At 47.4% G+C, this 15,010-nt stretch overlaps 1 protein-coding gene across 1 annotated transcript in view; it reads left to right on the top strand.

The window, feature by feature from the left end:
* Positions 1-15,010, top strand: part of BCR (BCR activator of RhoGEF and GTPase) — a 98,904-nt gene that overhangs the window by 55,921 nt on the left and 27,973 nt on the right. Inside the window, exons 3-8 of the mRNA XM_064392545.1 lie at positions 1,546-1,650; positions 2,159-2,344; positions 5,901-6,008; positions 7,411-7,471; positions 7,900-7,952; positions 8,300-8,440. Of these exons, the coding sequence (XP_064248615.1) occupies positions 1,546-1,650; positions 2,159-2,344; positions 5,901-6,008; positions 7,411-7,471; positions 7,900-7,952; positions 8,300-8,440 (654 nt within the window). The remainder of the gene's footprint in view (positions 1-1,545; positions 1,651-2,158; positions 2,345-5,900; positions 6,009-7,410; positions 7,472-7,899; positions 7,953-8,299; positions 8,441-15,010) is intronic.

Here is a 15,010-nt window from a genome sequence, read left to right as displayed (position 1 = left end):
ACTCATTTCCTTAGAACAGCTTCTGTCTGCCACTTTTATTTAAGAGGTGGTGGTGGTGTTTGACACCTTGCAAAATTTTTATGAAGTAGTTGCTGCAAGTCTTTTAGGCTAGAATATAGCTTGTGAAATTTAATGAAGCTGTTCGAAAATCAGGATGGTTATTGATGAGACAGAATCCAGAAATATCTGGGAGCGTGAGGATCTGTTTCTTTCTTTGTGTTGTGCGTGGGCTCAAAGTCACACTCAGGATGTTCCTGCAAACTGAACCTCTAGCCCAGGTACCTCATCTGTACATCTGCAGAGGACCCTGAGGAAGTGGAGCTTTTTGGGGGGCAGCTGTAGGGCTGTATATTCAGTCACTAGAGTGGAGTGTACTGCTCTGCTTCCTGATCCTCCCACTGTGAAATCAAAAGCTGAAGATTCCTCTGGATATTAAGAGTAGGATGGAGCCCCAAAAAACCTACCCAAATCCCTTGAAAAGCATGTACCCTTTCAGAGCCAACTTCTGACTCTATTCTTAGAGACACTTAACAACATAAAAAGGTTGCAAGAGTTTTAAAATGCTATTTCTGTGAATGACAGAAATAAAAAGAACTGGGAATAGGACTCTGTAAAAGGGGGATGTTTCTCATTATTTATAACCTTCATTGCTTGACCAAATTTTTCTAGAGTTTTTGGAAAGACTCAACTTCATTTTATCAGGTTAAACACTTTTTCAGGTAAGAGTTTTGAGAGGAAGGCTAATTGAAATTCAACAGAAGGGATTACTGCTTCTCTTAACACTTCTTGCCAGTCTTGCCCATTAGCCCTTGAATGTAGTTATGTGGGGCGTTTTCCCCCCTCTCTTTCTTCAGTTGTTTTGGTTAAGAACTCCTTCATGGGTTCCCAATAAGAAAATCAGCATGTGCATGCCAAGCCATGCTGATTATTCCATCCCTAAAAACATTATTCCATCCCTAAAAACATTAGACATTGTGCTAGGTGGCACTGAGAGATAATTTAGGGAATAGCAGAGAGTGGGAGGAAGAGCAGCCCTGTGGAGCCAGGTGAGGCTGTGACCGTGGCACACCTGGGGAGGTGCAGAGGGGTGACCCTCTCTGCCCCCAGAAACACAGCTTTGGGGAGCTCCTGTGGAAGGAGGGAGGGCATTGCACACTGCAAGGGCCCCAGCATTTGTTTAGGAGGATGAACTCTGAATTTTTGAGTTCCATGTTTTGAATTATGTGAAGAGAGCTGGGCACCTAATTGAGACACCACAGTTGGATGACTACAGCTGAAAACTGTAAATCATCTGAATGGTATCAGTTGCTGGTAAATAAAAATTTCTTTAATGTTTTATGTTTGCATATTTCTAGAAACAAGATGCTGAGCACAAGGGGATGTTTTAGTTTTTAGTCTGAGAGTAAATTGAAAAAACACCTGTGCTCTGGTCAACTGAATGGTCTTTTACTCTTCATCCTTATTCCTGGGGTTTTTTCTTACTCTCCCTGCAACCTGCTCTTTACTTTTTTAATTTTTTTTTTCTCCTAAACAACTTTTTTGTAGAGTGAGCCAGACCTGGAGAAAGGCCTGGAGATGAGAAAATGGGTCCTGTCAGGAATCCTAGCCAGTGAGGAAACCTACCTGAGCCACCTGGAGGCCCTGCTGCTGGTAAGGCTGGGGCCAGATGCCAGTGCAAACACTGGCACTTGAATTTTCACTGCTGCTGCTGCCCAGAGTTTCCCTGAACTTCACATACCATGGGTTACAAGTTGCTGCGTGCAAAAGGTACCTATTACTCCTCCAGAAGAGAGAGAGGCTTGAAGGAAGGACTGGATGTAGCAGAGTTTGGGAGCTGTTAGTGTGGCAGTATCCAGGAGCTCTCTTTAAGTATCCTTTGCTAATTATTACACATTGCTGTACAGTTGGACAGAGATGAGGGAAATGCAGTGCAAAGGGATTTTCATTGCAGCATTAATATCCAGGGAAAATCCATCTGCCAGGGGTGGCTGATGCTCATGAGAGAACTTGTTTATGTCTAGCTTTCAGGAGTTGTGTGAATGCAAATCTCACTTTTCATTAGGATGAAAACTAACTCTATGGAAGGACATGTTGCAGTGTGGCAGAGGTGAATGCTCATGGTTTGCATGATAATTATTTCCTTCTTTCCTCATTTCAGCCTATGAAGCCTTTGAAAGCTGCTGCCACCACCTCCCAGCCTGTGCTGACCAGCCAGCAGATTGAGACAATATTCTTCAAAGTGCCTGAGCTCTATGAGATCCACAAAGAATTCTATGATGGGCTCTTTCCCAGAGTGCAGCAGTGGAGTCACCAGCAACGTGTTGGGGACCTCTTCCAAAAGCTGGTGAGTGAGCTGCTGCCACCAAAGGTGCTGGCACCCCTCACCCATCTCCCAGGAGCTGGAGGTTCCCTCTGGTGACTGCAGAGACCAAAGGGATCAGAGTCTGTGGCTGGAGTAGAGGAGAGGTTTCTCACCTCCTCACTTGGCCACTGCAGTGGAGGCCCTACAGCAAAAGTGGCTCTTTCATTGTCTTTAATTAAAGATTGCAGCAAGCTGTGGTGGTAAAATAAATACCATTTCACATAAATGTTGAATCTCCAGGGTTTCTGCAGAGTCCTCAAAGCATTTCCTTTAGATGGAGATGGGAGAGTGGCAGTGTTACCAAGTGAACTCCTTAACACAGCAGTGAAGCATTCCTCATTTCTGTTGAGCTCCCCAACATCCTTCCCTCTCTCTGGTGCTTTGCTCTGCCTGGTGCTGATTTATGGTCAGCACCATTGGCTTTGCTTTTCTGTCACTATCCTGCCTTTCTGCTCCCCTTGCTGTTATGCTGATGCAGTCAACCTGCAGCTGAGAATCCTCCAAGCAACCTCAACAAAATTCTCTGAGTGCAGAAAAGGACAAAAGACATATACAGCATATTCCTGAGGCTGAATTAAAATTGCTGAGTTTCTGAGCCAGATGACAAATTGTTTGCATTCTAGAAGGTTTTTTTGGCCCCTTTAGCCTCTCCCCTAGCATGTGCAGAGAGCAAAGGATTAAAGGAGCTGTTTTTTCCTTTTTAGAAAAGAAAAGAAGCTCTGCATTCCTGAGGTGCCTCTGGTTCTCGGGGTAGGAGTGACATTCCAGTGAGGGGTTTGTTGGCTGGGGAGTGTGCTTACCAGGGTCCATCAATTGTTAGCAGCTGTGTAGGCCAGCATCAGCCCCATCCCCTGTGGAGCAGGGGGAGCTGGCCTGGAGGATGCTGCTTTCTGTACATGCCAGCAGCTTAAGATGAAAATACAGGAATCTGCTTTTCACTGCCAGCATGTTTTAGCCAGGAGGGGTCAACTTGGTGCCTTGGTGAATAGTTCATGGTATGCAATTTGAGCAGCTGGTTTGAGAGGACAAACCCAGCTGCTGCTGGTGCTGAAGCAGACACAGGAGGCAGCCTCACAAGCTGCCCTGGATGTGTGCTGCAGCAATGGGAACAGCACTAATTGGAGAAGACCTGAACATATTCCTTGGCAGGGCTGTCCAGCAGCTCTACTCACTGCACACCTCCTCAGGTTTTTGTTTCAGACCATTTCTTGTTGCTGGCTGATCTCAGGTGCAGGAGCTCAGCATTTCCTCTACTCTTACTTAATCCTCACTAAGGCAGATCTGGGTAATATCTGGGTTTGATTTAGTATATCCATGCATTTGTGACAGAATTGTTGATTTTGTAGGGTTAGCATTGGAAACAAAGGAACAAAGTGCCCTGGTGCAGGAGGCTTTGAACTGGCAGAGTTTCGGGTGGTTTGGTACAGCAGTGGTGGGAATTGTTGGACGAGATAAAGCTAATAATTCCTGGCAGGCACTGGGAGACAGCTAGATGAGAGAGACAGCAAGAACATCAGGCTTTATAAGGCATCTACACTGGATGTACATCAAATCTTTTGGAGCAGACTGTTTACTCGTGGTCATGTCATGCAGTCTGATGATAAACACTGAAATATCCAGATGTCCCTGGGGACATTAATTTTCTGTACTCACGCAAAAAACAGCACAGTAGATTGAAGTTACAGATAGGGATGCAAAGAGTTTTAGAATTCCGTGTGCTCTGGCACAAAGTGTGATCTATTTGCAACATCAAATTTACTGTTATTGCACCTTTTCCTGTTGAAAAAAAGAAAAGATGCCAGGCGTGTGGGAGTGAAATACGCTTCTCATTTTTGGAGAATATATTGTGCATATTTTTTTATAGCTAGAAAGGAAACTCTTTAGAGCTCTTTTTAGAAATGAAGACATATTTAGCAAACGTGCTCACTGATAGGCCTCAGAAACAAAAAATGTCCAAAAGCCAGCTTTTTCTACCAACTCTCGTTTCATTTTCAGTGGGTTCTTTTTAATTGAAAAAAAAAATAAACAAGCATGAAAATGGTGTGTGAGCATTGTTGCTTTTATTGGAAGCTCAGTTTTTAATGAAAAAGATGTTTTGTGATGACACATTCAGAGGAGGAAAATGAAAGCTTAGAAAGACTGTTCAGGAGTAGCAGGAAATGAAAGAGCTGCATGGGAATGGGAAAACTTCAAAGCCCTTCCATGTTAGCTGGCATCATCCAAATCTGAATGGCATAAGCCCTGCAAATGGTCAGTAATTCTGACAGCAACTTGTTCACAGGCTTGTGCCTCAGTGGGAAATACAGATTTCATTCTCTCCATGCTGCTGGGGTCATCCCTGGTATAAGTGAGCACAGTTTTCTTCAGCTTCAGACATGACTGTGTCATTTTGTGTAAGGGTTGAGATTGGTTTCTAGTCTTTCAGTGAAATGTTACCCAGGAAAGAGCTCCCTGTTTCTCACCCTGTTAACAGAGTTTGTGCAGGGAATGTGGTCCTGGGAGTGGCTTTTTCTCTTCCATCACCCCTGGCACAAAGCTCCACAGAGTGGGGAGCACAGCGGTTATGAGAGAGAGCAGGAGAGGGAAGGAGCAGTGGGGAAGGTCCCTGCTCTGCCTCTGGCACATCTGGGGCAGCAGCCTGAGGTGAGAGCAGCCCTGGCAATGCCTCCTTGCTGCAGCCCTGGCTGCTGCCCGGCCCCGCGGGCTCAGGCTGCCAGGAGTGCCCAGCCCAGCCTGGCAGCTCTGCAGCACACAGCCAGCTCTGCACTCCAGACAAGCTTGGAGGCTACCCAGGGATTTCCCATGCTGGATCTTGTGTTCTCTGGCATGAATATGGCTGAAGTTCCTAAGTCAGCAAATGGGATCAGTGCTAAGACTGTGATAATAATGACTTACTACTGCACTCGGAGGCCAGTTCCATCCTCTTCTGGACCAATTCCATATTCCTTCTGCTGGAAAAACTGCCATTTTCTGTCACCTAGTGCCCCAGTCACTGCCATCCAAACAGATTGTGCTCTCTTCTGTATTTTCAGCACTCTGCTGCCCTTATAATAATGCTCACTAAGGCAGATCTGGGTAATATCTGGGTTTGATTTAGTATATCCATCATGCAAAGGCCAACAAGTAGCTTACTGGGGTCACATTTGTGCTGTTGGGCTGAATCATTCCTCTCTGATTCATATGTTGTAGCAAAAAGCCAGCAGCTCCAGTTACATCAATGAGCTGCAATATTAATAGATACTAATCTGGCAGTTTAGAAGGGAAAAATAGATGTCAGAAATAAGGATGTGTCACTCTCATAGGCTTTCAGATCCTTCACAAGTAAACTTGTTCAGCATAGGGTGGAACTGGCTGCATGAGGGCACAAGTGCTGGTTGGACAAAGTTGAGAGGTCAGAGATGTTGTTCTGGGCCTGCTCAGCATCCTCTGCAGTTGTTTGGTGTGAAAAAAACATGACCTGGTCACTGGATACCGAGGCTGACCATCCCAAACTGTCTTCTTCCCCAGCATTTATTACATTTTGTTTTGCTTCCTGCAGGCCAGCCAGCTGGGAGTGTACCGGGCCTTTGTGGATAACTATGAAGTTGCTATGGAGACAGCAGAGAAATGCTGCCAAGCCAATGCTCAGTTTGCTGAAATCTCTGAGGTAATGTCACGGTGCTCAGACACACGAGCTGTCTGGCTCTGACTAACACCCTGCCATGTCCCTCCTGTCTGTTCTCCAAGTACCTCTGCAGCCCTGACTTCTGCAGGAGTTGTGAGCTGCCACAGACTCCCTGCTTCAGCCCATGCCCTTACACTGAGTTGTACCCTGGGCTGGTCACAGGCACAGCCTTTGTGTGCTGTCCCCACCCAGGGAATCTGCTAGAAGCTGGCATTGCTTTGAACTTCTGCAGCTCTGTGCCACCTTCATGCATTTCTAGAAGGGAAAGCTCCATGGGAGTTCCTCAAATGTTTCTCTTGCTAATGATGATTCTGGCTGTGGTATAAAAGCCATCTTAATGGCTTGCACAGTGGCTGTCAGTGGGATTGCAGGCTTCACTGGCATGGAGAGGAGAGGGTAATTCTCTCATGAAAAAGGCAAGTGTGTCAACCATAAATCTATAATATTCCCCTTTGGCCTGCTCTGATTTCCTCCCTGACAGAGGAGTACCTGTCTCAAAGCATTTTGAATATTTTTTCAGGCTTCCCAAACCATCAGCTTTCCCTGCAGTGTATGGTCTCATTGACTTTTTGTATTGCCATGATTATTTTTTTAAGAACTCGGTTGCCAAGAAAACATGAATTTCATATGTGTCTCCTTAAAAACAATCAGATAAATCATCAGAGCTGAGTACTACCAGGGGCGTTTAGTGCTCTGAGAAAACTCCTGGGTACATTCTATATCACGTGTCCCTTGAGACTTATGAGAAAGAGGTAAAATATGATCTCTCAGTTTTGCTGTTTCTGACAAATAATTCTGAGTCATGCCAGTATCTGCTGTGTTTGGAATGATGGTGATGGTACTTCTGCATTTGTGTCCTGGTGAGGATTTTGCAGCTGAGCACATTAATACATGGCATGGCCCATGGCAAAGAGCAGAGTCACAGACAGTGTTCCTCTGCTGCTGTGGAAGAACTGACGTGTCCAAGGTCACCCAGCTCTGAGTGCAGGAGTAAGAAGTATAACCTGAGGGGGTTGAATGCTAATCCTGTACTTTATTTATTGGTGCTGGGACAGTGGCTGTGTCCTTATGGATGTCTTTCTTCTGCAGGTGATTTGAAAACTCCCTCATCCCTGTTGCTGTAGGTGGTTCCCTGCTTTGTTATTGACAGGTGCTCCTAAGAACATTGCTAAGAACATTTGAGATGTGTGGGTGCCTGTGACATGGCAGTGGTGGATTTACCAAGAAGGAAGGTGCATTTTTCCACCACTGACTTGAACTGTGATGGGGCTCTCCTCCTTTCACACCTAGGCCTTCCCCTGGAGGAGCAGATAGTCTGTTGTGTTCCTGTGTGATATTTCAAGGTGATTGACCATCTGCTACATTGGTTTTCTTTTTCTTTTAGAATCTGAAGGCCAGAAGCACAAAGGAATCTAAAGATCAGACGACAAAAAATTCCTTGGAAAGTGAGTGATCCATGGAGAGGACACTGGTCTGTCAGGACTGTGTGGAGGCTGTTGCCAAACCTCCACCCTCACTTTTTCTTTTGAATGCTACGAGGTTATGGGGTCTGCTGGCTCTGCCTGGGAAGTCAGTTCCCTTTTGCTACATGGCAGAGCTCGTGCAAAGTAGGCTGCCTGCATGGGGAAATGCCTCCTGGCTTCAAACCTCATCAGTGCCTTGGGGCAAAGGCAGCCCAAGCACTGGGCTGCTGTGATTTTAAGAGGACATCTGCTACCCAGTGACAGCAGTGATGGTTTTATGGGGGCATTTAGAGAGCCTGGTGGAGATCAGGTTCCATGCTGCTTGTCTTTGTGCACATGAGTAGAAGACACCCCATTCTAGAAGGAGCTTCCATACTCTTCCTGATATTCCTGCTGCTTTGTTTCCACAGCTCTGTTGTACAAGCCAGTGGATCGAGTGACCCGCAGCACACTTGTCTTGCATGTAAGTATTGGAAGGGGAGTTTTCAAACTTTAGACCCCTGTCCTATTTTCTTTGACCTTCAAATTTTCCATGGAGCTGCAGGACTGCAAAAATAAACCTGTTGAGCTGCATAAGAGCCTCTTCCCTTTACACCAAGGAGATGGAGTCCATGGGTAGGATGCTGCTATCTTTGCAGTGATGTCACCAAGAAGTGCAGGGTATTTTTATCTTTATCTAGAGATAAAGCCTTGCTCTCATCTGTATGAAGAAGCTGGAGCATCTTGTCCTACAGCTCTGATTAGAGTTGCTCGAGCTCTCCTGCCATCCAGTGCTGCCCATGACTGTGTTCTCTGTTTGTGTTTTGTCAGGATTTGCTCAAGCACACTCCTGTGAGCCACCCTGACCATCCCCTGCTGCAGGATGCTCTGCGGATCTCTCAGAACTTCCTCTCCAGCATCAACGAGGAGATCACTCCTCGCCGGCAATCCATGACTGTGAAGAAAGGGGAGGTGAGTCTTCCTGTCGTGTTATTTTCTCAGTTTCTAAATACTGGTTATGTCTTTTCTGTAGAGCTGACTAGGAAGTTATGCTGTTAAGCTGTTTGTTGCTAAGATACAGTTTATCCAATGTCCTTGTTCTCTAAAGGATGTGGTACAGCTCCCTCTGTTTTCTGTTCAGAAAACAGTTTGGAAACTGAGAGGAAAAGTATGATTAGAATTTTGTCCTTAGCATTGTTATAATCGTTTGTCATACATAATTCCTATGATGCACATTGCCATGCACTAAATGGATTTGTGTTTTACCTGCAAACTGAAACCAAATGGGAAGCCTAGGAGGAGAAAAAGATGAGGGAACATCAGAAGTCATCCAAGATTAGGAAAAGCTGTTTTCCAGCATCTTCATTTTCACCATAAAATTAATTTTCTGCATCTTTATTCTAAAGGAGAGTGTTGTAAGTATGACTGGAAAGCAAAATGAATGGGTTGGGAAAGCAGAGATGTGATTGACTCCTGGGAGTGTAACATAACCCTTCTCAGCTCTGCAAGGAGCTGTACTGCACCCAGAAAGGTGTGAGGTGTGCAGATCCTTCACCTGCATGCAGTGCTGTGCAGGGAGACCTCTCTGTGGTGCAGTCTGCATTCCTCTTGCCTTGGTTCAGCTGCCTCAGAAGTCCTTTACAAAGGGACTCGGTCCCTCCTGGTAAAGAAAGGCCAGGACTGGCAGAAGTGCTGAGGGAGGGAAGGATGGAGGAGATTGGACACAGAGAGGTGCAGCTCAGGTAGTAAAGGTGTAAGAAGAGCTGTGGCAGCATTCCAGACATGGGCTGATCAGCAGTGACCCAAATTACCCTGTACAAAAACATCTCTTACAAAGCCCAGGAGATTGTTAAGATACCATGAACCTTCCTGATTTATTCCCAAATCCTGACAGCTAAACATGCTTGCTTTTAGCTGTTAAACTGATTTTCAGCTAACAAAAGGTTTGCTGGAAGCTGCAGTTCTGGGAATTTGGTGCACTTTGTCCTGCAAGTCTTGCTCATTGTCTCATTTTGTCAACCGAGGACACTTCCAGCTGAGAAAAGAAGAGGAGGGGCCGAGCAATTGGAGGCTGAGGTAGAAGCTGAGCCATCAGTCACCAGTGCCTCAGTGACAGGGGATGGCCTCGTTAAAGTGGCTGCTGATTGAGTCATAGCAGAAAGCACGGGCTAGAATGGCCCTCGCAGGGGAGGGAGCAGTTTGTGTTCTCTGGTTGTCTGTCAGCATCTCCGTGAGGGATGCAGGCTTTGGAAGGTGTCATGCAGAATCCTAATGAGGTGCCAGAGCCCAGGCAGAGGAGGGGGCTCAGGAGGATGATCCTGCTGTGGCTTTTTGGAGCTGTGTGTTTATCAGATCTCAGAAAGCAGGAGGAGAGGCAGGACTGGGCTCAGCAGGCCTGGTCACACTGTCACTGGTCCTGCAGGGACTCCAGGTATGGTGTGGGGAGGGAGGAAGAGGACATACCAGAGGAGAGGGCTGTGGGTGTGCTAGGGGGGACTGGAAGCCTTTGTGCCCCTCCTCACTGCACACAGCTTTTCCTGAGCCCAGGGAAGAAAAGGACTTGCCTTTCACTCTGGGAATCTGACCATGAATTTTCTTTAGTCATTTGGCACCATTATCCCCCTTCTATCAAAGCAGTGGTGCCCCAGTTGAACCCTCTGTGTCCTGAGAGTAGGTATGTTCCCTCTCCATGTAGTAATGCAGAGACACAAATCTGCTCCCAGCTACTCTGTGTGGGTTAGTGATGGCTGTTCCTTCCTACAGGCTGCTCAGCTTGGGGTCATAACTGGGTTTTGTTTATGCCTGTAAATCTTTCCTTTTCTACTTATCCTTTCCTCCCACTCGCCTTGCTGGTGCTTCCCCCAGGGTGACAGGACAGTGTGTGGATTGCATCTCCTAATTGACTGCTCTCAATGCATAATGCATTTTTTATTTTAATGAATCACCAGCTTGCTTTGATGGCTTTTTTCATTATTTGTCTTCCTCCCATTGAAGTTTCCTTGGTGGAAAGGAAGGAGGGTAAAATAGCCTTTTCCCCTCATGTATTGCTTAGGTGCTGATCTCAGTTATCTTTTTTCCCAGTCCTTGCCTTTTATGTGGAATATTTTTTCCTTTTGAGTGTATTGTGGGGAGGAATCAAATCTCCTTTGCCAGCCTCTTGCTCCAGCTCTTTTTTTCAGGATTGCTTTGAACTGGAGGAAAGCAGCCAGTTGTTAATCTCCCTAGTGACAGGCTGCTAAGGAGGGGAGTGCAGGTCAGGAGAGAGTACAGGCTCATCAGCACGGTGCTGTTCTGTTGTGCAGAGGTGATTCCCTGCTTTGGGAGCAGTGCCTCAGCCTGCCCTGCCTGCTGGGCTCCCTGTGTGGTGCCAGGTGTCCATCCTGCACTCCAGCCCCCCAGTTCTGCTGGGCTCCAGAGGCTTTGTTCTAATCCAGACTTATGCATAGGAGCTGGGAGGTTTCTGCTGTGGGCTTTGATTTGCTGGGCTGGATGAGTATTTCAGGTAGTGCAAAGAGTTGGGAACAAAGGGAGTAAAATCCCTCCCCAGAGGGCCAGAAAGAGCTGCAGCAGGGAAGGCAAAATTGGTGCAGCAAGCCTGTGAGCAGAGAGTTTGGTCCTGTAGCAGACTTTGCTGAGGGCCATGGTACAGGGGAGCCAGCAGAGCCTCAGCCCCAGCCTGGTAACACAGGGGAGCCAGGGGGGCAGCTCTGGCCCTTGGGGTCTGTTTCCATTCAGCTTGATCCACCACATTCTCTTGCTCCCTTATTTTCATCCCATCTTTCTACTTTCACAGTTTTACCTTTTTTACTCTTTTTAAAATAATTCTCTACAGGTACCCACTTTGCTAACCCTCCAAATAACCAAGCAAATGCATGGAGGGGAAGGGAGTCTAAGTAGCCCTGGACTTTGTGGCTTGTGAGTGGTGAAGTCACCCAGCCCTGGGGGCCATGGAAGAGGCATCTTCTTGTCACTGCTGATCCTTCTGCACCACTGTTGTCTTGGTTTAATTAAGGAAGGAGGTTAAGGTTCTACTGGGGATGGTGCCTTGGGGAAGAAGGAAAGCAAATGCATTGGGATGAAGGATGTGCCACTGTTGGGTGCAGGAGGGCAGTGATAACCTTCTCTAGTCTTACTAACAGAGCAGCTCGAGGTACTGCATGTTGGGTTGTTTCAGCTAAGCCCAGATACAAATGACTGTAGTGCTTGTGCCTTGGCCTGCCAGAGCTCAAGGCTGGTGTTTCCAGCTAATTCATTTGTGCAAAGCAGAAGTGAATGAAACAGTAAAAAATTGCAGAGTTCACTTGAGAGGTCATGGTTCCTTTCTGGACTGCTGCTCCTCTCGTGCTCTTTGCAGAGTGTTGTTCCAGGGCAGCTCAGACCAACCTGAGTGTAGTGGCTGCCACTCTGCCTTGTCCTGGCCATGTTCTCCCACCCTCTCTGAAGTGTCATACTGATGTTTGTGTGTTCCCACAGCAGCACAGAGGAAAGAACCTGGAGTTTTGGGTCACTGCTGGCTGAGTGGCTTCATGTCTTCTCTCATCAGCACCGGTCTAGACACAGGGGAGCTGACAGGCAGCTTTTTCTGGGAACAAGCCCAGTAGATCACATCACAGATGTGCTTGTGCTGCTGTACACCTTTGTCCTTGCCCTGGACAGGAGAGGCTGCTTGGCAAGCTGCTCTGCTGTTTCTAAATCTGGTTGTAAACTTCATCGAGGGACTGGCTAGCATTGCCTTAGGCTTCTGTTGGACTTCATAGAGGACCAAGTGTGCAAAGGAGCAGAAGTGCAGACTGAAGCCTTTGAAAAGCTGGAAGAGATGCTTAGACACAGCTGTGCACAGCATGGGCCTGGTGCCTACTGCTCCTGGAGGCCTTGGGCAGATGTTGGCAATGGAGCACTCAGAAATTATCTTGGCTGCTTCACACTCTGTCTTACAGCTGGAGCCAGAGAGCTCCTGGTGACAGGAGCTTTGGGAAGAAGAAAGAGGCCATTAAAATGCTCAAAGAGCAGCCAGTTTAACTCCCTAGGCAGAGCATCCCTTTTTTTTTTTATTTTTGCAGTGCTGGTCTTGCAACACACTTACACACACGAGGAATCATTTTCTTCCTACGCTCTGCAGAAAGCCAAACCACCTCTTCCTCAGTGACATGTGCCAATACCCATCTCCTGGTTTTCCCCTCCTCCCTGTGCCTCACACACGTCCCAGCCCTTCCTGGGGCTCTCACCCACGCACGCTGCAGGCCCCTGCTGTCAGCACATGGGATGAGCTCCTTCCTCAGCACACAGGAGATGGCCTTTTGTGCAGCTGTGGGTCTGCTTGAGTAGGTTTTTAAATTCCACTTTTTGTAATGTGTCTCAGACAAGCTGGCCACACTTCCTGGAGTTAATCAGTCTGTGACAGCAGCAGGATTTATCATATGCAAACAGCACAAAAACACTGTAGGATGAATAGATGAGCACACAGGTAGTCGTGAGCTTGGTAGCAGAGGAGGGGAAGATGCTCAGTGACAGAGGTAAGAGGAGGAGGAGGACAGCAATAAGCAATCCAAAGAGATAACCAAGCTCTGGAAAAGGTACAGGGAGAGCTCTTTTGTTCAGAGCACTGAGGTGTGTGGGAGAAGAAGCAGATGAAAACATGCAAAGAAAAGCAGGGCCTGCAAAAGAGACGTGGAACTTATACTGCACCAGTACAGGAGCTGTGCAAGAGCCACTGAAGTGAACAGCACAGACCTTGTGTGAGAGACTAAAGATGATCCTAATTCACTCTATTATGACACAAAATCAGGACTTTTCTCCCACACTTCCTGGAACATCTTTCTGAAGCTGAGATGAGCTCCTGTGCTGGACACTTGCCAGACTTGGGGGCTGTCTGTGGAAGAGAAGGGGTCACTCTGCCACTTCCCTGCTACTGTCACCCTATCACCCTAATCTTATGTTCTCTTGGATGTTTATTTGGTGTTTCTGTAGTCAGTGTTATTTCAGAGTATTTTAGGAAATCTTTAGCACCTTTGGTTATTTTACCAAACAGAGTAACTCTGGGAACAAGGCAGTGATGGTTTCCCATACCAGAGCTATTATATGTCAGTACAGCAGGCTCACCCATCCAAAACCCTTGTGTTTCAGGAGACCCCATTTAACAGGAGCCCACCAAAGGAATTGCTGTTGTTTGCCCTGGGTGGGAGGAGTTGACCAAAGTCTTGGTTCCAAAACTGCAGAGCTGAGCTGGCACAGGCCTCTGAGTGGCACAAGCCCTGTCTGAGGGGGCTGCTGGCTCCCCCAGGGTGGGAGAGGATGGGCTGACTCATGTCAGGAGGTCCAGGAAGGTGCCCTTTGCTCCCACACTGTGGGGTTTGGCGGGGAGCTGGTAAGCCATTGGGAAATCCTTTTATTGTTTCCCTCTGACCTGCTGAACCTCCCGGCAAGATGACTCATTTGCAGCAAAGGATGTGCCCCTTTGCTGGAAGTGCCCCTCCTCAGCTCCACGGATGCTGAGCAGCCTGGAGCATGCCTGTTTTACCCAGCCCTAATGAAAGTTCTCTTTTCCAAGAAAACCTGGTACTGAGGAGAGATTTCCTGACTTGATCCACAAATGTTTTCTGTTGTACTCTCCTCCCCAGATGCTTGGTTGCTCTTATGGCAGTTCACCGCTGCTGCTTGCTGGAGGGACACCTTCCCAACTAGCTCCCACGAGCAAGAAGATAAGGAGAATGAGGGGTTCTGGGAAGCTCCATGTTTTTCTCTGACTGACTGGAATATATCTCTTTCACCTCTTTCCTTCTGTTCCAGCCAAACTTATGAAGTACAGGCTTGTCCTCTTCCAGCCAGCTCTCTTTGTGGGACTTTTTGCTGCCTCAGGGTTGCACTGTGTCTATGTCAGTGATAGGATTTGGTTCCCAGGAGTGCTAACCCAAATAAACTCAGTGCCACCTCAGCCCCAGAGGAGAATGAGAAGGTTGTTGGGTCGTTTGGCATGGAATGCCCGAGCTTTCTGCTTGGGTTTTGGGGAGATGTGCTCTCAGCAGGGTGCTGGGCTGGAGCCCTGCCTCATCTCACACACTGCCAGTGCCTGGCACAGGCAGACAGCAGGTCAGGCCAGGACTGTGCCCTGTCAGTGCCAGGCAGGGAAAGGACAGTGCCACATCCTGCTGGGGAGCAGAGATGAGTAAGCTGTGAGAACGTCTTTACACCTACGAACAATGAGCAGAGGTTGAGCTGGCAGCAAGCAGCTATTCTCATTGCTCCAGAGGAGCTGAGCTGATTTGCAGTGTAATTAATATGCATCAGATCTAGAAACCTGAGATCAGGGCTTTGGCTTGCTCAGAAAATATCTTTCCCTGCTTATTATTATTGCTCCCAAATGAAATTCTTTGCAGGAGTGGAGAGTGTTCTTGTGCTACTGACAACATACCTCCTCCTGTTTGTTTATTTATTTGCAAAGCTCAGTGTTTCTAGTTTCCTGTCTGGGGCTTGCTCTCCCAGGCAGGAGGGGAAGGCGTGCTCAGGTGCCCATCAGCAGCAAAGGCAGGAGTGCAGGCAGGAGTT

The sequence above is a fragment of the Passer domesticus genome, chromosome 17 (assembly GCF_036417665.1).
Source record: "Passer domesticus isolate bPasDom1 chromosome 17, bPasDom1.hap1, whole genome shotgun sequence".
NCBI classification, from domain to species: domain Eukaryota; kingdom Metazoa; phylum Chordata; class Aves; order Passeriformes; family Passeridae; genus Passer; species Passer domesticus.
This window is presented reverse-complemented; position numbering and strand designations above follow the sequence as displayed.